Here is a 25728-nt window from a genome sequence, read left to right as displayed (position 1 = left end):
TATATTGACATTCGCTATATATCAATATATTGACATTCGCTATATGTCATTACGATACTAATCCGAGTTCTTATGGATATTACAAATAGTCTTTAACTAATTCTAATGGATATACTACTAGTAGATAAGATTATAAATAGTCGAAGCTTTGATCGATATACTACCGGTACGATACATAAGATCGTAAACCTTGTTGATACTACTACCGGTACGATACATAAGATCATAAGATCGTAAACCTTGTTGATACTAGTCCGAGCTTTGATTGATATACTACCGGTACATAAGATTGCAAACTACTTGATACTAATGCAAGCTTTGATCGATATTACTACCGGTACATAAGATTGCAAACTACGTGATACTAATGCAAGCTTTGATCGATATTACTACCGGTACACACGATTGCAAACCAGCCATGCAACCATTATGCATGATACGAAGTGGCTGCCGCATTCTTAATAATCTACACTGAGATGGTCAATGTGACATTCAATAAATACATCCAAATGACGAAGACCTTTTAACTTGCTGTAATTATTTTATATGGTATGTACTTAGCATACCATCTGTAACCATATATTAGCCTTTTGTTTGTGATCTCATCTCTTTACTACCTGGAAAAAGACAAACTCTTGTGCAGTTGGAAAGAATAACATTCGAGTACAACATTAATGAAATTTTGATTCAGACACAACAAAGTTGAACTCAGTTCCTCCCCCATATGAGCTGCCTTCTCCCTTCCAGAGATCCTTCTACACAAGTAGCCCTCCCCATCTGATTTGCCTTCTCCCTTCCAGAGATCCTTCCACACAAGTAGGGCACAGACTTCCTAATCCGATCCCCAAATGTACTTCCTCAACCTCAATACAGATTTTGGTGCCTTAAAACAACTTGAGCCGGAGAAATGTTGCATAATGACATTACAATAGCACACAGACTTCCTAATCAGATCCTTAAAATGTACTTCCTCAATCTCAATACAGATTTTGGTGCCTCAAACAACAATGATCACAGAACTTGAGCAGGAGAAATGTTGCATAACATTACAATACAATTGGAAGTAGCGCATAGACTTTCCTAATCCGATCATCAAAATGTACTTCTTCAACCTCAATACAGATTTTAGTGCCTCAAACAACAATGATCATAGAACAACTTAAGCAGGAGAAATGTTGCACAACATTACAATTGGAAGCAGCGCACAGACTTCCTAACCCGATCGTCAAAATGTACTTCCTCAACCTCAATACAGATTTTGGTGCCTCAAACAACAACGATCATAGAACTTGAGAAGGAGAAATGCTGCATAACATTACAATTGGAAGCCTTCACTGAAATAGCAAGGCCAATAGTACACCCCAAAAACAGATTTCTTTTGACCTTGTCTTCAAATGCATCACATCACCAAACTTTGAGACAAAACATATTCGATTGGTCAATGACTAGATATTGCATAAAGCCATCTCAAAGAAACCAACTGCACTTACCTCCAATGGAAATCCAATCTAAAAACCAGGGAAGGTAGTGCATAGCCATGTGTGGGTTCCCATATCACCGATGAAGAGCAGCAGCATTATATCTAGCAATTACAATTAGGACAACTTTTCCAGTAACTTACAGTATCAGCATCCGGCACACAAATTTAGACATCTTACGGGCAATAAAATAAACAAATAAATAAAGATTGCCACTGGTAAAGATCTTTATCATAGAGGAGTTTACACACACACACATCCCCGGAAAATCCAATATGGAAAAATAAAACAATGAATACCGATTTGATTGACTTAAACTGCTTAGACAAACAATATAACTCTAATTTGAGAATGACAGTGCCTTCTGTTTTTCCACACTTTACCATCACTTTTTCTTTTCTATTTCACTTATTGAAAAAACAACATCCAGCTATCAGTTCTCAAGAAAAGATATCTCGCTGCACATTTCTGAAATCCCCAAAATTGCGGTCCAGTTCGTATCGGCTTGTATAAATATCCCTACAAGCCCTTCATACAGAGTAAAGTTATGCTCCCAAAGCAAGGCCAATAACCTCTGGAAAAAATTGTCATCAATTACTCACAAATATAGTTGCTTGATCCAACAAGTCACCTTGACTTGAGAGAAGCATGGCCAGTGTCGCCCAAATGTGCAAACAATTTATTCCTGACATAACCACAATAATGGGCTTGACGCTCAAGAACATGGCAGGAAATGAAACGACCAGGAAAAGAGTAGCGACAAGTGATGACCACAACATGTAACAAAGGGTTTACAAAAGAGTGAAAAGTTACCTTGTTTCAAAGGTCTCCCCACATGTCTCACATGCATTACTCGGCGCTTTTGAATTAGCCTGGTAAAAATTATTGACAAGCTTATGATGATTATTGAGTTAAAACTAACAAACAAAATTACAGAGAGCAACTTTAGTAAACTCCATGATGTTTAAAAACTTAATATCCAAATGCACTCCAAGCCGTCAATGAATCTCATATTCCATGCTGATAACAGTTTAAGCAATTTCAAAAACTCAAGAAATTTTACAGTTCACTGAAGAAAACTAATAATCGCAAAAGTTAACCTCAAACTGAATTTGAATTGTCAAACATAAGTACCTGAAAATTGTAGAATAATTTTGAGCATATAGTTATCACCAGAACAAGTCTAAGCCTTATAAATGCTAAACCTCTTAGCACATTTGAGAATGAATTTGCATTTTGATGGTTGGGTAAATAAACAGAACTCTATGTATTTTCCCATTCAATGAAACAAAGCTGATCCAAGTTCAAGCCCTTTCATAACATTTATCTTTGACTAACAAATGGATCTCAAAAGCCACTACAATAGAAAATCTTGGGTTTCAACCTGACATTTCCACAAGACAATGAAATGCAAGAACCTCATGCCATGATCTGACAGAAAAGGATCTGTCAGCTGACAATCTACAGAAACTCTGTTCCAAATTATTAAATCTTACAGAATTGTGAAAAGTAACACCCACTAACAGAGCTAGGAAGAATATCCCAATTCCAATATCATTCTAAATTATCATCAATGAAGGAGTTAACAAGTACAAAATCTTTCAGAGCAGAAAAAAAAGGGGTTCAGTAAGTGTTCTATGTGAGTAAAATCATCAATCAAGATATCAGTTTTCCAAGCCCCCTACCCACCAAAGAAAAACAAGAAAAAGGAAAAACTAGATAAAGAGCTTCCTACCAGAAAAAAAGAACTTCTATAACCCAGGAGAAAAGATAAAACAGCTTTTATCTAGAGGATATTTCCAGGAATCCATCTCCATCTCATCTGTTGATTCAGATCCTTTAATCCATCTATATATAAGTCAATGGGAACACGAGTTGTTGATTATGTTAAATCACAAGGACAACAAAAGACAACTTAAAATCCTGCACTATTGTAAAAGTTATAATCATTTCTGAGGTTAATCAAGAAAAAATGTTGGTTAAAAAAAAAAGATAAAAGACTTTTTTACCTTTTGTTTCCTTCCTTTTGGTAAGTTGTTTGTGTCAGCAGGTGCAACTTTCTTTCCTGCACCTTTGCCATCTACCTGTTGTTTTTTGGACTTCTGATTCTTTCCTGTAGGCCGATCCTTTTTATTAATCACAGTTGTCTCCTCAACTAATAAGGAAGAAGCCTCATTGTGATACTCTGTGCTTGTTTCATGGCTTTTAACCTCAGTATCCTCCCTACTAGTTTCACCCCTCTCCTTCTTAACTTCAGAATCAGCTTCGCTGGTCCCTGTTCTTGATGTTCGATGCCTACGGCCTCTTCTTTGGCTATCATAGTCCATGCTGCTTTGCTCACCATTATCAGGATGATAAATGTCATTCAATGATGAATCATGCTGTTTCAAAGAGTTATTTTTCCTATTCTTACGCCCTGCTACCATTGCTTCCAAAATGCTAGCTTCATCATCCCTCTCCCCTAGATGCTCAGCATCATCATTAGTCTCTGGAAATTCTAAATCTTCCCTTAACTTATCAGAAAGCTCCTCAACCACATCGCTGTCCTCTGACTCTGGAGGTTCATAATCAAAGCTCACATGGACTTCAACGTCACCCTCCTCTTCTAAAAACTCTTCATCCTCCTCCTTGAATGCCATCCTCAGTTCTGCAACCTTATCCTTGTGCTTCTTTGACTGCTCATGATTCTTCCACTGCTTATCTGACTTAAACTTCTTATTGCACACCACACAATAGAACTCCTCCCTGCCCTTCTTTTTATGATCATCATCATCATCTTCCAACTCATGGAAGTCATCCTCCTGCTCGTTACTCTGTGTCCACTCGGGCTCTTCAAATAGCTTTGCCTTCTCCATCTTCTTCCTTTCCTCCTCCTTCTTCCTTGCTTTCTCCTCTGCTCGATGCTTCTCTTCGGCCAATTTCTTCTTTACCATCATATCAACCACCCTCTTATCCCGTTTCTTCACAAATGCTGCAAGTCCCCGGACTGTATCATTGTATTCTCTCCTTGCCTTCTTCCTTAATTTCTTGTTCTCGTCCTCCATTGCACGTCTTGTCCTCCGGTTAGGTCCCATTGAAGCATCGTACTCGTCTACCCATCCAAAGTCCATCACCGTGCAGAATCCGAGCCAATAACTGTAGAAGGCAGTAACTTGTGTATACGGACATTCCAGATTACCAATAAGGGGAGCAGGAGTCACGGCATCGGCTCCCAAACCCAATTCCTTTGCAAACCATATCTCCTGGGCGTAGACCTTAGCGAAGAGGTCGCCATAGACCTTGTAGAAGCCCTTGCCGGAGTCAGAGTAGCCGGAAAAGACGGAGTTGGAGAAGAAAGAGAATAGATCGAGGTCAAAGAAGGCGGAGGGCCGGTGGGACTTGGAGGCGGCGGAGGGGTCGGAAAATAGGATCTGGGAGCGATGAGAGTCGTACCAGGCACGCTCCTTCGGGTCGGAGAGGACCTCATAGGCGTGGAGGAGCTCCTGAAACGCGGCGGTGGCGGAGGTTGCGTCGACGGTGCCCGAGGCAGCGACCTTGTCGGGATGGAGCTGGAGGGCGAGGCGTTTGTAAGCGGAGCGGATCTCCTCCTGGGAGCAATCTCGCTGAACACCGAGGACCTCGTAGAGGCACCGCTTCCGCGGCTCCGCAGCCATGGACGGCTCCTCCTCTCCTGCGCTCGATTAGGGTTGCGGCCGAGATTGTGAAGGGTTAGGGTTAGGGTTTGCGTCGAGCGGGAATGAAGAGAAGGCGTGTTTGACCGGAAAAATAGGAAACCATGAAAACGTCTTATACTCGAATCGCGGTAACTAAACCCGCCGCGCCTACGGACTCCGTGCCGCCGTAAACGAGGTTTGGAGGAGGCGGTGTGCCACCGCGTTAGGATGTAATGGTCTCTTACCAGCGTCAACGATCATCTTAATAAAAGTGAAGATTGCGCATAGCTGTATTTATTATTAAGCACAGTATTCAATCCTTATAATCTCTTCCAAAATTTTAAATTATCACTAAGATTATAAAATAAATTAAAAATAACTGTAAGATTTCAGGAATTAAAAAAAGAAATTCACTCTTATCTAAGTTAGTAATTATTATAGAGAAATTTGATCACACATGCAAAGGATTCACAACCAACCTTGGTCATAAGTTTTTTTTTTTTTTCACAAATTTGATGTAAAGATCATGCAAAAAAAAATTATATTAGGTTATGATCCGAGAAAGTCCCTTTAATACTTATCAATAATGAGTCAGAAGGATTTGGTTTATGATCATAGTTAAGCGTCCAAAAAATTGGATGTTGAAATATCCTTACGTGCATTTTTATATTGAGATTTACCATAGACAAATGCATGAAATAATTATATGCTTTCTCGACCTTAGACACAATCATAAAGTATCAAACTTGAAAAATGTAGAATAATAGTTGGTTAAGTCAACCTTTTACGTAATTGACTATATTGGGTTAAATTGATTGTCGCATCATCCTAATGGCGATGAGGTGTCGATCACATAGTGGTAAAGTGTTGAACATGTTACGGGAGATGTTAGCATTCTTTAATTTAATTATGTTGGACTATCAATTTAACCGTTTAGTCATGAATAATATTTTTGGCTCAATTCAATCTATTGTTGTGGGATAGCACCTTTAATTGATTTGATTGCACCATTGTCAAGATAGCATCTTAAGCCGATTCGACTTTATTGTCGTCAAAATAATAGTTTACGTCAATTTTGCATTATCATCAGAATAGCCCTTTGGGATAGAACCATGTTCTATCACACTATCATCGAAATAGCACTTTACATCGATTCAACAAAATTATCATCAAAATAGTGCCATAGGACTATTCAGTCGTGCTGTCATTAAATTAGCATTTTGGGTCACTTTGATTGTGATCCCACCAAAAAATAATGCCTTGGGTCGATTCAACCCCATTGCTGTTGAAATATATTTTTGGACTGATTTGGTCTATAGGGATACTTTATAACTAAATTTAATGACATCATTATACAAGGACACTTCTTAAGTCGTGTTTGGGAATACATTTACATTTTAACTGTGAAGTTGAAGAATGCTGGAGCTCGAATGAATGTGAAGTTATTGAATGCTTTTAATGTTTGATAAGTATAGATGAAAACAACATTTTATACGTACATTGATGAACTATTGTTTAGTAAATTGCATTTCAAATGTCCATTAATATTTTGTAACAAATTTGCCCTTCAAATATTTTTAATATTTATTCAAAATTTAATACATATATTTTTATTTAAATATATAATTTTATAAATAAATGTATGTAATCTTATAAAAATTTTTGTATACCCCAAATATAGATTAAATAAAAATATAATTATATAAAATAATATTTAAAAATAAATATATAAAATTTCGCCTTGTAGAAAATATCACTAAATCATTTTGGCAATCTTATAATTTTATGTAATGTTATAGGATATTTTAAAATTTTAAAAAATAAAATTAGCATCCTACAAATATTGAAATGCTAATGCTACTTTTAGGCAGCATCAGCATCAACATTTGAATGTTTTCAATGCAGCATTCAGGCCAAATATAATTTTTTTTAATTTTCAAACAGTAATTCACATTTGAAGTATGCATTGAGCCCTCAATAAATATTTTAAATATGTTTGTGTTCGATTGCATCATCATAGATGAACATTTTATTATCAGGTTTGGTCGTATTATCGTAAACGAACACTTTATGGTTAGATTCAATCATGTCATTATAGAGTAGAATCTAGTCGATCGTTATCAAGAAACGCTTTATGATCGACTTCGATCATATAATTGTAGAAAGATGCTTCATGGTGGGGTTTAGTCGAGTTATCATCGAGAGATACTTTATAGTCGGGTTTGAGCACTTTATAATCGGGTTTGAGCATATATCATCGAGGGAAGTTTTATGATGGTGTTCGAGTGTGTCATTAGAGAAGGATGCTTATCAGCTTAGTTCAATAGTTCCATCATAGAAAGATACTTCGGGGTTTGGATGTGTTATCATCGACAAACGTTTCATAACTAAGTTTGGTCACATTATTGTAGGACGCTTCTTTGCAAATGGGTGCTTCATTATTGGGTTTGGCTATGTCGTCATCGAGGAATGTTATATGGTTGGGTTTGTTTGCATCATTATAGAAGGATTCTTTATGATTAGGTTTGGTCATGTTGTCGTTGATAGATGTTTTATGTTTGTGTTTGGTCATATCACTAAAGATTGATGTTTCATGGTTAGACTCGATTGCGTCATTATAGAGGGATGTTTTATGTTTGGGTTTGACAGTATAGTTGTTGGGAGCTACCTTTTCAAGCGGTTTGCCTATATTGGTATCGAGAATTACCTCATTAGGTAGTTTGATCATGTTAGTATCAAAAGTCATCTCTTTAGGTGATTCAACCATGATCTTTAGGCTATTCGATCATGTTAACATCAAGAGCTACTTCTTCGTGTAGTTTGGACGTGTTTGGTGTTAGGAATTGTCTCTTAATGTAGTTTGATTATGTTGATATTATGAGTCACATCTTTGAACGGTTCGATCATGTTAATATAAAAAATTATCTCTTTTGGCAATCTAATTATATTGGTGTCGGAGACCACCTTTTTGAGTGATTCGGTTCGATAGTATTGGTATAAAAAATTACCTCTTCGGGTGGTTTGATCGTATTGTTAGTGCTTAACTATATTAAACTATCATTTTATCTCAAGATGATATGATGCATCTATAGTCCTTCATATTATTATGTTGTGCTTGTATAGTCCTCCATATTGCTGATATTATAAAATATTCTTTTTGTTAGGCCCTCCTTCGAATGTATGGTGTTGAAAGATTATTGAGTTGCAAAAAGGATTCCTAAATTATTTTTCAAATTATATTTTAATATGACATGTAATTATATTTTGTTTACAAAATTATATTTAGACCCGTTCTTTGTCGTCCATATGTCCCTCTTGTAGCGCATTTCCAGCTACTATAAATCTCGGCTGATCACATCGACGGACGGACTAGATGACCTGCTGCAGAAGCCGACGGACAGGGTGCCCCGAGACTGCGTGTGTTCCCCCAAGTACCCCCACCTCTTTTCTTCGATCCAAAGCTCTTTCCGTTTCGTTCGCCCATCGCAGGAAGCGCAACCCTAACAACATCTCCCTCCCCCTCTGCTGCCGTCGTTGGTATTTCGCCTGAATTCATACCTCCGCCGTGTGTGGTGGAGTTGAATTGGTCGGAGTTGAGGTCCTCCGCCGATCTCTCTTTCGGTTCCTTCTCTGATCCTCTCTCCATCTCGTGCTTGGCATCCTTCTGGTAGAAGGATGACGGAAGACAGGAGTCCGAAATATCCCGATGAACTCCCGCGGTGACCGCAGGCCGGGAGGCAAGGGTGTCTCTTTTCTGAAGCGCTTCAGCTTAATTTCTGATACGTGTATCTTTCGCCCTTGTTCAATATTACTTCATAATAGCATGGCGAGTTATGCCTTTCGACTGGTCGTCGATTTGCTTCATGAGGAGTGTTGTAGTTAGTCACGACTATGACCTTTTAACTGGAACTCGATCTGATGTCCTTATGTTTTAAGTTTGAGTCTTAGTACTCTAATCGTGTTTCTATACCTTAGTGTTGAGAGTCAACATGGCCGAAATAGAAAATAAGAATTAAAGTAGTTCGAGACTGGTTTAGCCTTCTTTTGCCGCTTGATATTTTGGGATACATTTAAGGATTAAGAAGCTCTGTAGATAGCAATTATTGACTTATGTGGTGTAAATTCATACTATTCTTCGTGAGAACCAAACCTAAGAAATAGTGTGGGTGGGTGCTTTTACTTGGCTATGTCTATAATAGTACTGGATAGGCCTCCATTTGAGACTTGGGATCTGTTTTCTTTTTATTTTTTCATCTGTTTAAACCCTAACGGAAATGAGTATGAGTTCTCTATTAATTTGTTTTTAGTTTATATTTTTCTTCCACGCTTAAGAAATTATTGGTATGTTATGACCCTGTCTTTTACAATTGCAGATTCAGAAATGCACTGGTGCTGTTGTTATAACAAGGTATGCCAGGCAAGTGTTTGCATTATTGATACCCACTGAATCTCACATACTTCTTTAATTCCTTTTATGTTTAACTTTTCTAGAGGCAAAGTACCATCCTCCTAATGGATTGTGAGACAGTGAGAAGCCACTGTATCTCCTTATATCTGCAGGGGCTCATGTATGTAGTATTTCTTGATTATAGGATCTGATTTACACAAATCATTGGCAAGAACAGAATATATGTTTAGTTTTGCAGAAACATTTTATTTTTCTGCATGGACTTGTTGTATCTATGATTGGTATCTGTATAAGTGTTCAATCTGTTCATGTCAAGAAAAGTTACTATGCATTTAAATGTCAATAATATATTTTTTTGTGGTTTGTGTCACATTTCATCTAATTAATCAGACCAATTCTTGATTATTGAGTGTCAGTGAATTCTTATGTGATGCCCAGAAAGTGAAACTGTGAAACTTAACAACTAAAAGAATTTCTAAATAAAGATAGTGTACTAATTTGAAAGAGAGTTCTATGTTGTGGCTTCAAGCCCAACTGTTAACCTGAACTTCAAAAACTATGTTAACTGAGAATGGAAGTCTACTTATGGATAATATTCTCCACTCGATTTTGCTTTATAGGACAATTTCTTATCAAGTAATTCCACATATCTCAATTTCTCTGTTATAATGTCATACTTCAGTATTAATCCTTATTGCTAGTGTTCGTTTTGTTCTTGGAGGACCTCCCTGAGATGAGTATCATGACTTCCAGGATACCTTTAATACGTGATGACATATTTATCTAGCATGGTTTGTAAACATATGATTCTTTGGCCATATCAGAAATACCTCGTTTGCTTCTATGAGGCATGATTTTGGATTACCAAACAAGACGCAAATATACATGTACCCAATCATTGATTACTAGACAGTTCAAGAATGAGGTACTTATAATGAAGTTGTCATTTCCATAATGTGTTTGATTGTGTTGTTGTATATTATGATAAATTACAGCAAAAATTAGCTAACATGCCTGGCTGTCATCATGAAAGGAATTATTTTTCTTACACTATATTTCAATAACATCGAGAGGATAACAAGATGTTGCAAAAAGTAAAGCTAGCTAAAATCCCTATTTTAACTTTTCATATTATAATGAAGATTAAATCATGATTAATGATAATAGTACAAAGTTCACTCAGGTTAAGATGTGGTCCATGATCTGCCAAGACATTGAAGGGAGTAGGCTTGGATGATTGTGATGGGAACATCCTCAAGCAAAAATTAACAGCATTTCCGTAGGGTTGTAGGTGTTTTAGTGGACATCTTGAAACAAGGCCAGAACCTCAGACATCTTTTACCCCTCTTTACTCAGTTTTGTTTGATGGGCTGGTATTAATCTTTTATTGCATCATTGCATGGGAAAGTTGATTGTGATGCAGAAGGAAATTTTTTGGGAGACAGGTTAGGCAAGCTCTGAGTAAATATTTGTTTCTGGGCTTTGATGCTGACCCTTCATTCGATATTGCAGCTTGTATTTGAGGTCCAAATGTATGCAACCTTCTTGCATAAATCTTGTAGTTGACAGCTCTGCAGAGTCATCTTCACAAAGTTCCTTTTGGGACTTATTCGAACTTGTAACTTTGTTGGATTATATATCTCACTGACATGGCTGACGGCAGTCTACTGCAATTAATAGCGCTTCTGGCTTCATTTGTTGATGTTCTATTTCATTTTCTTAAATGGATCTTTTAATATTTGTCCCTTACCCATCATTAAATGTGACTAATACTTCAAGCTCTCCATGACATCTCCATGTTGGTTAGATTGTTTTTGTGTTGCTGGTGGTTTGGATTTGTGTATGCACTATGCAGGACCTCTATATAAATCACATCATGAATGAAGCAGGGGCTACTGTTGTACTAAGAGGAAGAGGGTCTGAACATCATGATTGTTTCAAATGAAGGTTTGGTGTCTCATATTTGCATTAATAGTTCTATATATTGTATGTCCTACTAGTTATATTCCTAGTGTTGATTAATTCTTTATCCGACTTGCAGTACCATTGCAACCCCTGCATTTATCTCTGTTAAGTACTAATCCAAAAAGTCTTGAAGTTGCCAAGATCTTACCAGAAAACCTTTTGGACAGTTTCCTCTGGATCTGATGCTTCAAGGTATGTAAATGTAAATTTTCAATTTTCCCTTGCCTCTTGGATATATGCCTGAAAGGTTCAGGTTCTTTTACCAGCTATCTTCAATTAACTCAGGAAAACAATCTATTATGATTAGGCCAAGTTTATCTTCTATCCACATTCCCTCAAGTACCATATCTGAAGAAGGCTTCGAAATATCACATTCTAAGAGTGATTTTGCCAAACTGCAACCACATTCACTGTTACCTAAATCACGAAGGCACACATTTCACTGGTTATTTGATTCATAAAGGATGTCAATCAGGACTTGATTCATAGCTCTGGAACCTACGTTACCTAATCCTTAGGAGAATTGTTTTTGAGGTCTTCCTTGAGCTACATGAGCATCCAATTGTGTCGTTTATGTTGTCGGAGCCTGCATGAATGTACTTTTATCTTAAAAGTTTCTCTTTAATTTTACGGTTTAACAGCTTTAAGGCACCTTTGGTGTAGGATTCCATCAAATAAGATTATGGTGCTGTTCCTCCACCAACAGTTGTTGGTGGGAACAGAAAGCTCATCAGACGTTGTATCTTTCCATCCACTTCCACTGGCTCTATGGCAGGAGTTCCAATAGCTTACAGGCACCATTGTCTGCCCTCAAGGAATAGCCACTCACTCTGGAGACATGTTGAAATATGGGAATTCCCACAAACTTGGTTAGCTATTATGCTCCCTGCAGTCACTAGAGCGACATGTTATAATGGCTATGAAGGCATATAACCCCAGGCAATGCCATTGCAGGGAGTGGTTTTAGTACTCTGCTTGTGTCATTCACAAGTTCCATAGTGAGCACAACTGAAGAGTAAGTCAAAAATTCAAATGAAACACGGCCTCCACAACTACATAAATTTCAGGAGTTGCCTGTTTCTTTAGGGATGTTAAACTGTTCTTCAGGTATAATTTTGTTTTTTCTTCCAAATTAGGCAGTGGTATAAATCATGTCTGGCTTAGTTATTCATAACAATAATAGTTTGTATATTAGACTTGCATAAGTAGGTTTTTTCTTTGAAAGCTTAAAAGGGTAAGTTGAGTCAATACTGCATGCATGTATTCTGAAAAAAATGCAAACTGTTGTGTAGATGAATAAATTAGGGGTGAAGAAGGAATATAGATATATAGAGAGAAAAAGGGAAAGAACCATGCTGGATATATCTCCTATTCCAAAAGATCAACATAGTTATGGTTCGTTTTCTTGTACACCCCCCTTATTATGGACTACAACCATGAATCCTTCTCTTGTTATCTTTATCTAATATTAATCCAGAATTTTGTTGGGTATTCTTAAACTCTTTTGTACCTAGAACTAATTAATGTAGTCATTGATTGTATATTTTTCTTTCAGTGAAACAAATATGGCTCAGATTACTCTTAAGAAGTATGTAGAAATATTTTATAAGATAATGCAAGACCAAGCACAGGTTTCTTTTTACTTGTTTTAGGTAGCATGGAAGGACACTCGGATAACCAGTGTTACCAATGCTGATTTGGAGTACGGCAGAAGCCTGGTGCTTGCCTAGTGGTTTGAAGCAGGTTTGCTGTGTCTGCCCCCCAAACACAAACAAGGAGAGAGAAAGAAACATAGAAAGGGCAATACATAAAGATGGTTGCCAAAGAAACAGCCTCTTCCATAAAGGGGTCATTGTTGGGTGCATAGTTTGATGTACTGTTTGAAACAATACGGGTGATAGGTATGAGTCCGGGAGGATGCGTATTCGGTGATACACCTTTTGTCTTGGGTGAAACAGTTAAAATTTAATCGTTATCGATATGTACTGATCGGTAACGTACTGATCGGTAACGATTGAATTTCGATCAAAATCAATCAAGGATCTAGAGTTAATCGGTTCCAATGATCAATTTGATCATCAATCAAGGATCTAGAGTTAATCGGTTCCAATGATCAATTTGATCGTCGGACCAATTTGAATGCCTATTTGACCTTATTCTTTTATCCTCTTTCATCTTATTTCACTTTAACATATTCTAACACCCTTTCTCACTCACTCTCTCTTTCTCACAACTTCTCATTCTTGTTCTCAATTAGAGCTGATATTAGGTGATTAGAGGCTCATTTAAGGCATTCTAATAATTTATCTAGAGGAAGATTACTCTAATTAAAAGGTATGTATTCTCATGCTACTAAATTAATTCAAGATGTCAATCATGCTCTCTGGTTAATGATGATTAGGGTGAATCACATCTTTATAGTGTCAAATTAGGATAATGATTAGTAGCATTAACGATGATTAGATCCATATTAGTTTCATTCTACCTAGTTAATGATGATTAGGGTCAATAATATATATATATATATATATATATATATATATATATATATATATATATATATATATATATATATATATAGTATCAAATTAAAGCTAATTAGTCTTAATCATTACTTGTTAATTATGTGATTAGTGGAATTAATGATTAGTAGCTTATTAGATCCATATTAGCTCCATTCTATCTAGTTAATGATGATTAAATTTAGTTGACCCATTCGAAAGAATCGAGGAGCAACAATTTTAATCGGGTGACGAGACACCTCCATCACATTTAGCACTTGGCTCAGTCCGAAGAGATAGCACTAACGTGAATAGTATTTCCTTGATTGATGACGATGGTACTAGCGGCGAGTTGATGGTTCTGTCTACTCAACCTCATGGTGGTGCATGGATCGAAAAGTAATATTTTATGTATGTTACCAAAAGTACAAATCATGAGCTTGAGGAGGTAGTCATAATGTTTACACACGAAGGGGAAAGGAAAGGCAATCAATGACTTTGAGCAAATGCGATTGAGTTTATATGATATAGACAAAGTGAAGCTCATTGTATTTCCAATCATCATATTATGGAGGATTTCAGGACCAATGGTACAATGATAGTTGCTCATTAATTTTTGAGGTTAATCGTTCGTAAGATAGAAGCAACAGGTCAGTGATGATAACAGAAGTTCCGGTGTTCTCCAAGCTCCCCACCCATACATGCCATAATTATATTTGCCTCAAGATGCTCTTTGGACACGTATTATTCAAGGACAATCAGGCAACCACCGGCACCATATTGATGTACTAATAACATATGGTTTATCATTACGTCATATCATGAGAGCAATTTCAAGATTGAGTCCGATAGATATATCATATCGATATACAAATATATATCGATATATAAATATATAGGATCGAGAATCTCAATCCATCTGTTTTGGAGTTTCGTCATTCATTTTGGTGATAGAAGTAGATATATCCAACGTCTAATCTAACTTTTCAAGTTGCATTTTTGTACATGATTCAATATCATCAGAAAAACTATTCAGAATGTGTCGTAAAACTGCTCATCAACTTCTGAAAAAGATAAATCCACTATCCCTTTCTTATTTAGATATTTTTTATTGAAATAAAACTAAAATTACATTTAATTCTAATTAAAATGCCCTAATTTAGATTTTTAATATTAAGGTATGTTTGGAGATTTTTTTGGGTCTTTTTTTTAGATCTGCCAACACATTCCGATGTATATATTGGACTGGCGAAAGACCAGCACTGCTGGTTGGCATAAAATTGCAGTCCTTGGTTGGGAATCCTGTGCTTTGTTTGTCCTTTTTCACATGTATGGACATACATATGCAGAATGTACATGTAAATCGTTGTATGATGTGGTTTGTGTTGATTTGTTTCACATATTGTTTACTATTACTGTTAATCGAAGATTTGAACTCTGAAGATTGTTTTCAAACATGTGGCTGTTTTGTTTTGGGCTCTTTTTCTTTTAATATATTTTTTAGCTGCTTCTCGTTTTAGAGAATGAGCTGTCAAAAATGTTAAAGTATTCTTGATGAAACAAAAAATTTATATTTTATAGACAAATTATTGCAATATCCAAATTTTATATAATCTCTAGTACTGCATTTTTTGAAGCATCTTTTCTAGTTTTACCAATAGCGGCTGTGCTGATTTTGCAACAATCATTTCAGGTATTTTGTCTGACCTTCTCTGAACTTGACAGGCAGATAACCTACGGATTTGCATTTGTCACGGGTTTACGCGCAGCAGTTTGGTAAAAGCCAGGAGTTGACCTTTGCTGTCAACAACACGGGTTCGATTTCTTTCTAGTCACCAGAATGCTGCTAATAGACATTTCATTTCATGATGATTTGGTATTCTCTTTGCTTTTCATGCATAATTGTGCTGCATATTAGTCATCTTAGAACTTTTCAGATCACTACCTAATGTCCTTCTACCTGTTTGCTTTCTGAACTTTGATCTATTTGTTCCCATGACTTATTTTAAACCTTTGATACTCATCCGATATCTATATAATTATGGTATTGAGCAAATGGGGTTTTCTAGTTTGCTTCTTCAGAACTCACAAGTATCAGAATTTCTCAAGCCAGCTCGTGAGGGTTTAGAGGTGTGAGGGCTGTCTCATCCATGCTGCTGCTGCTGAAGAAGTTGGTAGATGGTGGACTAAAATGGGACACAACCTCTGCCAAGGAACATGCCTCCCCCGCCACCAAAGTTCTCGTCGTCTCAATCACTCCCCAGGCACCAACAATGGCGACAAGGATTCGAGTGAATCAAATGGTTTGCCACAATCTTCAAGAAATGTGCCTCCACCACCCCCCAAGCTTTCAGATCCCCAACTCCCTCCAAGAGCTAAAAGCAGGAGCATGGATACCTCCCAAGGTTTTCATTGTGGTCTTTCTCAAAGAGTGTTTTTTGCTTTCGACATCTTAGGATGCGTCAAATCTTTTTGGAAGAATGTTCAGTTTAGTCTTGCCAGTGTACTACCCTGAAAATTCTAGCAATGATTGTTGTGAAACTCTACCCAGTTCTAGTTTACATATGTGACTTGGAAAGTTGTAATGTTACTACTACTATTTCCTTTTCCTCTATTTTTCTTTGCCTTCCTCTTTTTTCTTTCCTCCTGTTGTACTCCTCAGGGGCAGAACCCTGAAACATCTCTGAATCTCAAAGCACTTGATCTTTCATCCCATAAGGCCAAGCCATCAACCATTTTCTCCTCTCATTTGTTTTCCTCTACCTTAGACCATCATCCTTGGCAGCCCACCGCACAGCTGCTGAGGATAACGCTAGGATCACACTCTGAAACTTGTGAGTAGCCATTCGTAAGAGTTAAGAATGCTAGGAATCACGACTCCAAAACTTGGGGGTCACCATTAGCAGAATCACTGCATCGCAACTCTGTCGCCATTCCTAGTAACTTAAAAAATCACTGGAACCACGACCCCCTAAACTTGGGATTATTTTCTGATATGGGCAACCCTAGGCAGCTTCCACCCAGCTGCCCATTACTGAGATGAAAACAGACAATAAAACAAGGGTCAAGCCAAACGCAATCACTTGAGCTGATTCAACTTCATACCCTCCTAGACTTTGGATATGAATGTTCTACTAAGATTAGGCAGAACAAGAGCAAATGAAAAAGCAAAGAAGGGGGATTCTAGAGCAGCTGACTAAACTCAGTTACCAAAAATTGAATTAGCATACTATTGATTACAAGACCACAAGTGTGTGCCTATCATTCGGATTCAGCCCTACTGAAGGTTAGATACTGCAGCTTCTCACAAGAGTGAGAAATGTAACAAATGTTAAGCCGATTAACTATGGAAGCATTTTACAAACCAAATATCTAGAAATCGATGACCAGGCACAAGAAGCAATATATGAAAATACATACACTGTTGCTAGGTGGAATTTGCCAATTCTTCAGAAATCCAGAGCTGTATGAAACAGCTACTCCTTGAGAAGCACACTAGCATCCAGTTTCTCGGACGTTAAAGACCCCAACATCTTGCCCTATCTTTTTCTTGCAGCAGCAGTGCTCTGCTTGGGATCCTCCAAGGGAACCTGAATCGGCTCAAATTGTGAACCATGGTAAATGGTGGACAAATTGTGAACCATGGTAAATGGTGGACATCTACATCTTAACGTACTTGTCAACATACCCCTGCAGTAAGAAAGAAAAGGAACTAAATGACTTACATTTCAAAAAATTTGAAAACTAGAAACGAATAGAATAGCATGTCTTTTCAATTTAAAAACAAAAACACATAATGCATCAAAACAGGAAATGAGATTTGGAAATCAAGACAGAATGGTAATACTTCAAAACACTTTTGTACTTTTGTTTCGGTTACTCGACTCAAAAAAAATAAAGATGTAAAATGATTTTTTATTCACTACCAAAAAAGAAGAAAAAACTGACTTTCCTTACTGGAAATCACCATCCAAAGTAAAGCTGTCCATAAACCAAAAGTTTTTGTAATGCATAGGATGAAATATTTGACATCCAAAACATTAGAAAAATTGTTCATACTGTTTATAAGCAAAAGAGAACCAGACAGATGAAGGCAATATGGGCATACCATAACCAGCTTGGTCAGCTTTCTCTGTGACGATTCAACATACTGATTGATCTTTGCTTGTGTTTTCGGGATCTGATGGCTTGGCACGGATCCAGATACTTTATCCACAGTCTTCTTCACAATAGTCTTAAATGCTTCTTTGCTCATATTTCCTTGTCGCCATGATGGCTTCAAAACTTCCTTGACAAACTCTGCAAGCGCAACCTTAAAAAGCTTCATTGATCTTGAATCTTTGGTTTTCTTACTCTTCCCAGTTGATTGAACCTGATCAATCTCAATTTCCCCAGCACCACTGTTCCCTACTTCAGCAGGCATGTCAGGGCTCCAGTCTTTTCCATCAATTAGTTGGGGACTTTCATTCTCCACAACCCCCACTTCAGCATCAGTTGTCACCTCATCAAAGTCATCAACTTCTGATTTCAGTTCATTACCCACACCATCTTTCTGCTCGCTATTACGTGCAACATCCAAAGGCCTGGACAAGCTACTGAATTTTGATAATGGACCATCATCGATAGAAGGTTTCCCTTGCTTTTGGACATGAACTACCTTGAGTGTACCAGAAGATGGCTCAATGCTGTCAAACAAAGGATCATACAAGGCACCTGCTGTAGGTTCCTTAATGAATTGCTTTTGCAAATCAGCTTTAGGGGTTTCAAGAGCAAAACCACCAATTTTTGGCAAAAATTGATCTTCAGATATTCTGAAATTGGATGGTGAAGCCATTATTCTTGAACCAATGCCACCAACTGAACCATGACTTGAACTCAAGGAAGACTCATATTTGATACTATAATCTGTACCATTTCCTCGTCCAGGAACACCAAAGCCAAACTTCGAAGCTGCAGGTCCATGTTCGAAAGTTGATGCAAATGGGTTGTAGTGCATTGAGATCGATGTTTTAGGTATACTGATGCCAGACATTTGGGATGGAAGATCACTTTCTGGTGGAAATTTTGGGATAGAGGAATCAACCGTGCCAGGACCACCAAGAGTTGAGATAAAACTACTGCTTGTATGGTATTGCTGAGCAAAAGAAGTTTGATGATTTGAATAAGGCAGTTCCTTGACATAAGGATATTCTTTCCTGGGGAGAAAACTTGGTCGCAAAAGATCTCCTGGTAAAGATTGTGCACTAGACAATGATTCCCTGGGCAAATGTAGAGACTGAGGAGGCATATTACTTCCATGAGAAAAAGAGACAGCGATATGGCCTGGTAATGGAACTCGAAGATCTTCATGCACAAATGATTGATGAGGCATGCGATATTCTCTATGATACAGATCAGAGATTTGAGGACCTTCACGTTTAGGAAGGCCTGGAAAACAGTCGTCTTCAGCAAGTGGTCGGTCCTGCTGAATGACCATGGGAAAGCTCTTATGTTCAACCATGAGCAATGGAGGCTGATGAGATGTCTCAGCTGAATACAATGGTCGAGTAAAGTCATTTGGTTGCGGACAAGTACGACCCCCTAGCAGATGAGGCTCTGATGAAGGCTGAGCAACATCATTCCTAGGTGGCACTGTATTTTGATGGAAATGTAATTGAGAATACTCTTCCACAGTAACAGAAGGCCTTATGGGCGACTTCTTCTCATGTGAAAGTGGTGGCACAGGAAAATCTGATTGCATGGCATTTGGAGTATGAATACTTTGAGAATGAGGTTCACTAGCTGTTTGCCTCAGATTCGGATAAAGCATATCTGTTTGAGAACACTGTGAGTGATAGACTATACCAGGCGGCAGGAGATTCTCTGAAGGTTGCTGTTTAGGCAGTGGTGCACTCATATTATCAGCAAAAATCAGGGAGGGGGCTCGTCCCTGGACTTCAGGAGGTTGCAGCTGAGGGTTGTTATCTGTGGCTGAAAGTGTGGACATTTGAAGCTTTTTCTGAGGAGTAGAGATTGGGCTTTCAGTGCTGTAATTTGCAAGTGATTGATCCAGTGGACTTTGTGACAAGTGACCTTCCACAAAAGAAAATTAAACATGTTCAGGTTCAAAATATATAATGGCATAAAAGAGTGCAGCTTAAAGAGTTTAAAAGATATGCCTTCACCTTGGTTATGTTGTTCCAGAACAGTTTCAATAAGCCCTTCAGATTCACCAGCAGGTGAAGACTGAACTGTCAAGCTCTTTGCTGGCTTAGGATCATCTGATTCAACCAGTCTTTCTGCCTCCCTTCCACGACCAAGGTTATGTGCTTCTGGAAATTTTTCCACCTGTTGCATGCCCTTTAATTGGTTTTTCATATTGCTGAAGACCAGAAAACTATCCTCTTGTTTGATGTCATCCTCCCCCACCCTTGATATAGGATTATCTATGCCACAACCAAGTGCAACCTTCTTTTCACCAACTCCATCCTTGGTAGTCTTGCCACCAGATTCAGCAAGTTCACTATTAGATTGCACTGTGTTCTCCTGCTGAAGGTTTTTGAACTCCTTACCATACATTTTTGATGAAAAATGGCTACTCTCAGAATATAAAACTTCACCCTGCACATCCAATTTGCGCCAATCTTGTCTAGGGTCCTTATAAGATTTCTGCATCGTCCTGTTCCGACCAATATCAGGATGGAAAAACCGACAAGATGCTCCACGAAAACATCTGCCTTGAACAAAGCTGAAACACTCAGGAGGTTGAACCCTCTCCTGTCTTGCCGATGAGTTGGGATGCCTATAAGCCTTGGATGCCTTACACCTAGGAGAGCGGCTGAAACAAATAACAAGACATTCCTTAGTTGTTCAAATAGTTGCACATGTAGAGCATCAAACGAAGTGACGTCACATCACCGATGAAGCAAAATATTTGGAAGTATTTATATACATTATCAACCAAAAGTATTATATAAAACAAAATATGTTAATAACGATGTACCTGCGTGAACGGTTCCGGTTGTACCTCCGACCAGGACTATAATTCCTCCATCTATGTCTTCTTTCCTGAGGCGACCAACTACGACTTGAACTCCTACCTCTGTCACACTTTTCACTACATTGCATGCCATCAGAATCACTATCACTAACACCTTCTCTTACCAGCCGCCCAAACTCATCGAGATTTGGCTTACTAGACTCCTGCTTTGCATCCTCGGAATGATTCTTTCCAACTTGGTCAACATCAACATCATAGGACTGAATGATACCATGATCCTTAGAGGGCTCAAGATTTCTTATTTCATCATCCAAACTTTCTTCAGTAGTGCTAGTACTACAATAAACAACATTTGGTGATGCAGATTTCTCCAGAGATAAATGACCAAAATGAGCTCCTTTCGGAATGCTGGGAGAAGTTTTTGAATCAGCTTGATTACTAGATCTGGTATCAACAGTTGGATCATTCTTGCAGCTAGGAGTTAAACACAACTCAAGCTTCTTATCTGTAGTCATGCTAGAGTCTTTTTGACTCATGTCATTGTAATTCCTGCTAACCTCTTCTCCACTATCATCAGAAGCATATCCCTGAATAAGCCGGAATGGACTATCATCTTTGATGAAGACTTTTGGAACTTCAATATTTTTGCCATTGGCAGCAGCAGACTGAACATTAACTAGGCTTGCATCTTCATACAACCGTGTAGCAGATTTGGGCACATCAGCATCTTCAGAACACTCAGCAACGCCAGGAGACGACCTGATTGAGCTCACATCTTCTGTAAGGAAAGAATCATTGTCATCCAAAAATGTTGATGACTTGGTCAATGGATCAAAATATAAACCAAGAAGATATATACTACGTATATGCACTTTGGGTAAAAAGATCATGTCAGTTTCATGAGTTCTTTTAATTAATTTTTAGAAAATAATAAAATAAAACAGATAAAATTAGGTATATGCTAATGAGTTCTTTGACCTTCAAATTTTATAGGATATGTAACTTCCCATGATACATGTAATCAAAACATAAATCATAAAAAGTTACATAGAAGAAAAATAAAAAAAATAATGAAAAACTTATTAAAAATAATTATTATACATCAAATTATTTAATATGAAACAAAAATGTTAGTATAGTAAATAACTACTATAAATGTCATATCAAAGTCAAAATTTATCTGGCTGCAGATTTGAAAACTCATTGTTGATGGCCATGGGAAGCATTTCTTAACAGTATGCAAAAAGAGAATGGAGGGGTAGGTGACAGAGACACATGAAAGATTGACAGCAAGAAAGAAATCAAGATATGGAAAGTAGTTATGCAAGGTTTCTTGCTCTTGAAAAGGCTCACAAGCTGATCATCATCCTTATCTATTCGGGCCCAACTCTTTGAATAGGTATTAGTTAGGGAACAAATATAAATCAAGTCTGATCAATTACTAAAACAGTAACAATAATATCTGACCAATTGGGAAACATATAGGAAACCAGAGCCCATTTAGCAAAAAACAATAATAGAACATAAGTATCAGTTGACCTTAAATAACAGTCCAAAAAGATAAGTCTAAGGTAGTTGAAAATTGACCAAAAGGAAAGTAATACCCAATCAAATAAGTATCTATCGAGAATCTACTTTCAATTTTGTGCTACTAACAAGACTCTCCCCCTCTCCCTCTCTCTCTCTCACTGCCACCCATGGCTCAGTACAGCATCGCTAAGAAGATCCTCTCTCTCTCTCTCTCTCTGCTTCCACTCCCTAACCAGACTGAGCCCAATTTGATGTAGAACATTGACAAGCTTGGGTGTCTTCAGATGAAGAAAATAGGCATCTCCCCACATCTTAATAAGGATAAGGTTTCAAGATATTGAATGATACATGTCATGTCTCCAAATAACCAAACAAATAAAAATCGTATGAATTCGCTCAAGTATATCTGGCTTCAAGGGAAACAAAAGTATCATAAACTATACAAAGCAAAATGGTGCAACGGTCATAGCAAATATTTGAAAAGAAGAAATAAGGTAGAACAAAAAATTCCAAACAATAATTTGACCATACGGTTTATATTGATGGACATGAATAAAATACAACATCATGCCACACCTTTAGAAGTGAGCTGCTCTTTTGTAATGCAAAATGCACGTGATAGCTCACCACCATGTCCATCATCAGCAACATGTGTAGAGTCTTCAACTAATTCTTTGACCAATTTGTTGTGACCACTCTCACTATTAGGTGGGCCATCATCATCTAGATACACACCATAGAATTCAATATCTTAACCATTTAGTGAAAAATCGAAACTTGTCATGTAAGTCTTACAAAAAAGTTCAAAAAATAGTAACTACAGCATCATTCAGTGAATTGTTTCAGTGAAAAGGAGCATTTAAGGTATAGTTTTATAATCTTGGACCAGCTCCATCTCCTTGTAAGTGGATAAAACTATTGTGACATGAACAAGGGAACCACATGCTGATAGAAAACAAAAACATACACAAAACAAGGTCAAGCAATTGCAGCAGAAACAAAATAAACATTAAATGGATCACATGTTAGCCAAGAAAGTTTAACCAGAAGCACAAATAGAAGGGACCACATCAGCAGTAAGAAAAACTAAAGAGGTAAATGAATTAAATAGTCAGTAAGCATATTATTTTTGATATAATAGTATTTACTTTCATCAAACAACATAAATGAAAAGAAATCTGATACTTATGAACTACTGCACCATTAAAATGTTAAGTTCATAAAATTGTATCAGCTCTTTATGTAAATTATAGATCAAGTTCATAGTATCACAACTGACAGCAGTAAAGCAACAGATACAGAACAGACAGAGAAAATACAAATATGAGAAAGGAAAGATACTTCTGTCAGAAATCATACAAAAAACTCAGAAAGGTAAGTGGCAGGAATGTAGATGTTAAGCCACAAAATCAACCTTCACCTCCTCTGAGAAAGTTATTAGTAAACAATATTGGGTAATTATCATCCATAGACAACTTACTGTGCTTGAAGAACAGAGAAATTTTAACCATATAGCATATTCCTACAAGGACTATCTGATAATTATGCAAAGTAATAAAAAATACCCAAGAAAAGACTGAAGGTTAAGAATGATCATGGATGCACATTTATCAACTGAGGTTAATCAAAGATCTACCAAATGGGAAATTAAAACGTAGAAGCAACTCAAATATTCACACAATTAAAAGCCTCAAATGAAACTAATTTAACTGATCCAGGAGTTATGTTTGCATTGTGATTTCATCTCAATTTCACTGAAATATGGCATTTTTTGCCACTATGCAAAACTTTCTTTTGAGTATGATGTGGGGATGCAAATACAAGTGACTGGCTCAAGAAAAATGTCATTCAAATGCCACAAAAGCAGCACATATCTTGTGCTAGTTTTTTTGGGTGCATAGAAAAAATCATTAGTCTTCAGAGATCCACTAGAGTCCACTAGATTCAGCTATAGATATGAGTAAAAACCTAGCTAGTGTGTTAATCACAACAGGTCTCGTGGAACAGCCTCGAGGAATTTAGATATGACTGCAAAGGTGCAGTAGGGAAAAGAAAAGTGGATATATGATAAGTTGTCATTAAAGATAACTCCAAAATCCTAGAATGGATTTTAGGAAACAATCATCCTATGGAACATTAAAACATTGTATATAAAGTTCTCAATTGTCTTCTTTGTTTTGAAGAAGTGAAAAATGTTCATAGTCACCAATAAGCCACAGATGTATCGATTATCTAGCCAATCTTACAAGTGTAATCAGCACCTTTGTTAGAAAATGACATAGTTTCCTGAATTTTTTGGGATCTTTGTACTCAGATGTAATTGCTTGCTATCTCCAAGAATTAGCATAGCTCCTCCTCAGCTCCTTCCCTACAAAAATTATCTATATACTTTTTTCAAGGAAATAAGTATACATCTAATTCTAATATTTAGGTACACATGATTTCTAATTTCCCTATCCAACTTGTCTCATCTTCTCTAGCTGATGTGAGAATTAAGTAAGTCGAGTATATAAATCTGTATATATGACATCCTTTTCTTTTCTTTTGCTGCAAAATAGTTCTGATTCCATCTTACGATTCTATTTTCTGCAAAAAATTAACTAGACAAAGACATAAAGTCAAAAATCAGCTTTCAACCTTACGCTAAAGCCCTTTAGAATGAACAGCAGTCAAGAACTGACACTTGCATTTCTCAAACAACTATAAACAAAAGCAACCAGCAATCATCTTAGGAGAAAACAATATGCTAAAAGATGTTACTGTTTATAAGATTGTCTCATCTCAGACATCTTAAAAAAAATTATAGGACAAGCACAATAAAGATCATAAAATGGTAAAATAAACATATAACAATTAATTGGATGGTCTCATACCAGATAAGTAGTTAAAAATGGATCCAACATCATATAACAAATGAGAGTGCATACATGTGAAGACGCAAAACCGAAGAAAATAATATGAACTATTAGATTGAAGAAAACTATGGAATAAAAAATCTTATTCTATTCATACAAAAATTAGTAAAACAATGTATACCTCCTAAATTATAGTAAAAATACTCGACAGGCTAGCCATCACAATAGTAACATCATAATTACATGAAGCAAAACCCGTTTATAAAGAGTAATAGCCACCTAATTACCACAAAAGCAAGTAAGAACTAGTATGATAACAATTTCTGCTATGAACCCAATTTGAAGATATATGATGTCCA

At 37.0% G+C, this 25728-nt stretch overlaps 2 protein-coding genes and 1 long non-coding RNA gene across 16 annotated transcripts in view; 1 reads left to right on the top strand and 2 right to left on the bottom strand.

The window, feature by feature from the left end:
* Positions 1–1669: 1669 nt before the first annotated feature.
* LOC135599053 (DNAJ protein JJJ1 homolog) lies at positions 1670–5387 on the bottom strand. Of its 3 annotated transcripts, none has more exons than XM_065093729.1 (4): positions 3488–5367; positions 2292–2350; positions 2081–2163; positions 1670–2006 (listed from the first exon to the last, which is right to left on the bottom strand). In XM_065093729.1, exons 1-3 carry the CDS (start codon positions 5129–5131, stop codon positions 2106–2108), a joined length of 1761 nt encoding a protein of 586 aa, XP_064949801.1. In that variant the 5' UTR covers positions 5132–5367; the 3' UTR covers positions 1670–2006; positions 2081–2105. The 3 variants fall into 3 exon arrangements, with proteins under 3 accessions (XP_064949801.1, XP_064949800.1, XP_064949799.1); XM_065093728.1 differs by having other exon boundaries at positions 1670–1997; XM_065093727.1 differs by having other exon boundaries at positions 1670–2163; positions 3488–5387.
* Positions 5388–8497: 3110 nt separating this feature from the next.
* On the top strand, positions 8498–16619 carry LOC135599052 (uncharacterized). 11 transcript variants are annotated; one of them, XR_010481817.1, is made up of 5 exons: positions 8499–11486; positions 11581–11696; positions 12168–12373; positions 12459–12611; positions 15731–16619. It is a non-coding gene; the product is annotated as an uncharacterized LOC135599052 (long non-coding RNA). The 11 variants fall into 11 exon arrangements; XR_010481812.1 differs by lacking the exons at positions 12168–12373; positions 12459–12611 and having other exon boundaries at positions 8502–8868; positions 9505–9539; positions 9623–11486; XR_010481816.1 differs by lacking the exons at positions 12168–12373; positions 12459–12611 and having other exon boundaries at positions 8502–8868; positions 9505–9548; positions 9623–11486.
* Positions 16620–17198: 579 nt separating this feature from the next.
* The window catches only part of LOC103973599 (uncharacterized), a 10488-nt gene continuing 1958 nt past the window's right edge, over positions 17199–25728 (bottom strand). The window contains exons 3-7 of one of the 2 annotated variants that reach the window (XM_009388216.3): positions 23091–23237; positions 20988–21762; positions 20170–20822; positions 18114–20077; positions 17199–17695 (exon numbers count right to left, since the gene is read on the bottom strand). In XM_009388216.3, coding sequence (XP_009386491.2) covers positions 17666–17695; positions 18114–20077; positions 20170–20822; positions 20988–21762; positions 23091–23237 — 3569 coding nt within the window. In that variant the 3' untranslated portion in view covers positions 17199–17665. The remainder of the gene's footprint in view (positions 17696–18113; positions 20078–20169; positions 20823–20987; positions 21763–23090; positions 23238–25728) is intronic. The other variant, XM_018821511.2, reaches the window with a different exon arrangement.

This window comes from Musa acuminata, chromosome BXJ2-1 (assembly GCF_036884655.1).
Source record: "Musa acuminata AAA Group cultivar baxijiao chromosome BXJ2-1, Cavendish_Baxijiao_AAA, whole genome shotgun sequence".
Lineage (NCBI taxonomy): Eukaryota > Viridiplantae > Streptophyta > Magnoliopsida > Zingiberales > Musaceae > Musa > Musa acuminata.
Note: the sequence above shows the minus strand (reverse complement) of the source record. Positions and strands in the feature narration are given on the sequence as shown.

Bases quoted from the DNA above. Each gene is read 5' to 3' on its own strand.
- LOC135599053 (XM_065093727.1), bottom strand. From the start codon at position 5,131: ATGGCTGCGGAGCCGCGGAAGCGGTGCCTCTACGAGGTCCTCGGTGTT. The intron at 2,351-3,487 runs GTAAAAAAGTCT...AATTTTTACCAG, and splicing joins CAAAAGGAAGGAAACAAAAG to GCTAATTCAAAAGCGCCGAG. The intron at 2,164-2,291 runs GTAACTTTTCAC...TGGTTATGTCAG, and splicing joins GGGGAGACCTTTGAAACAAG to GAATAAATTGTTTGCACATT.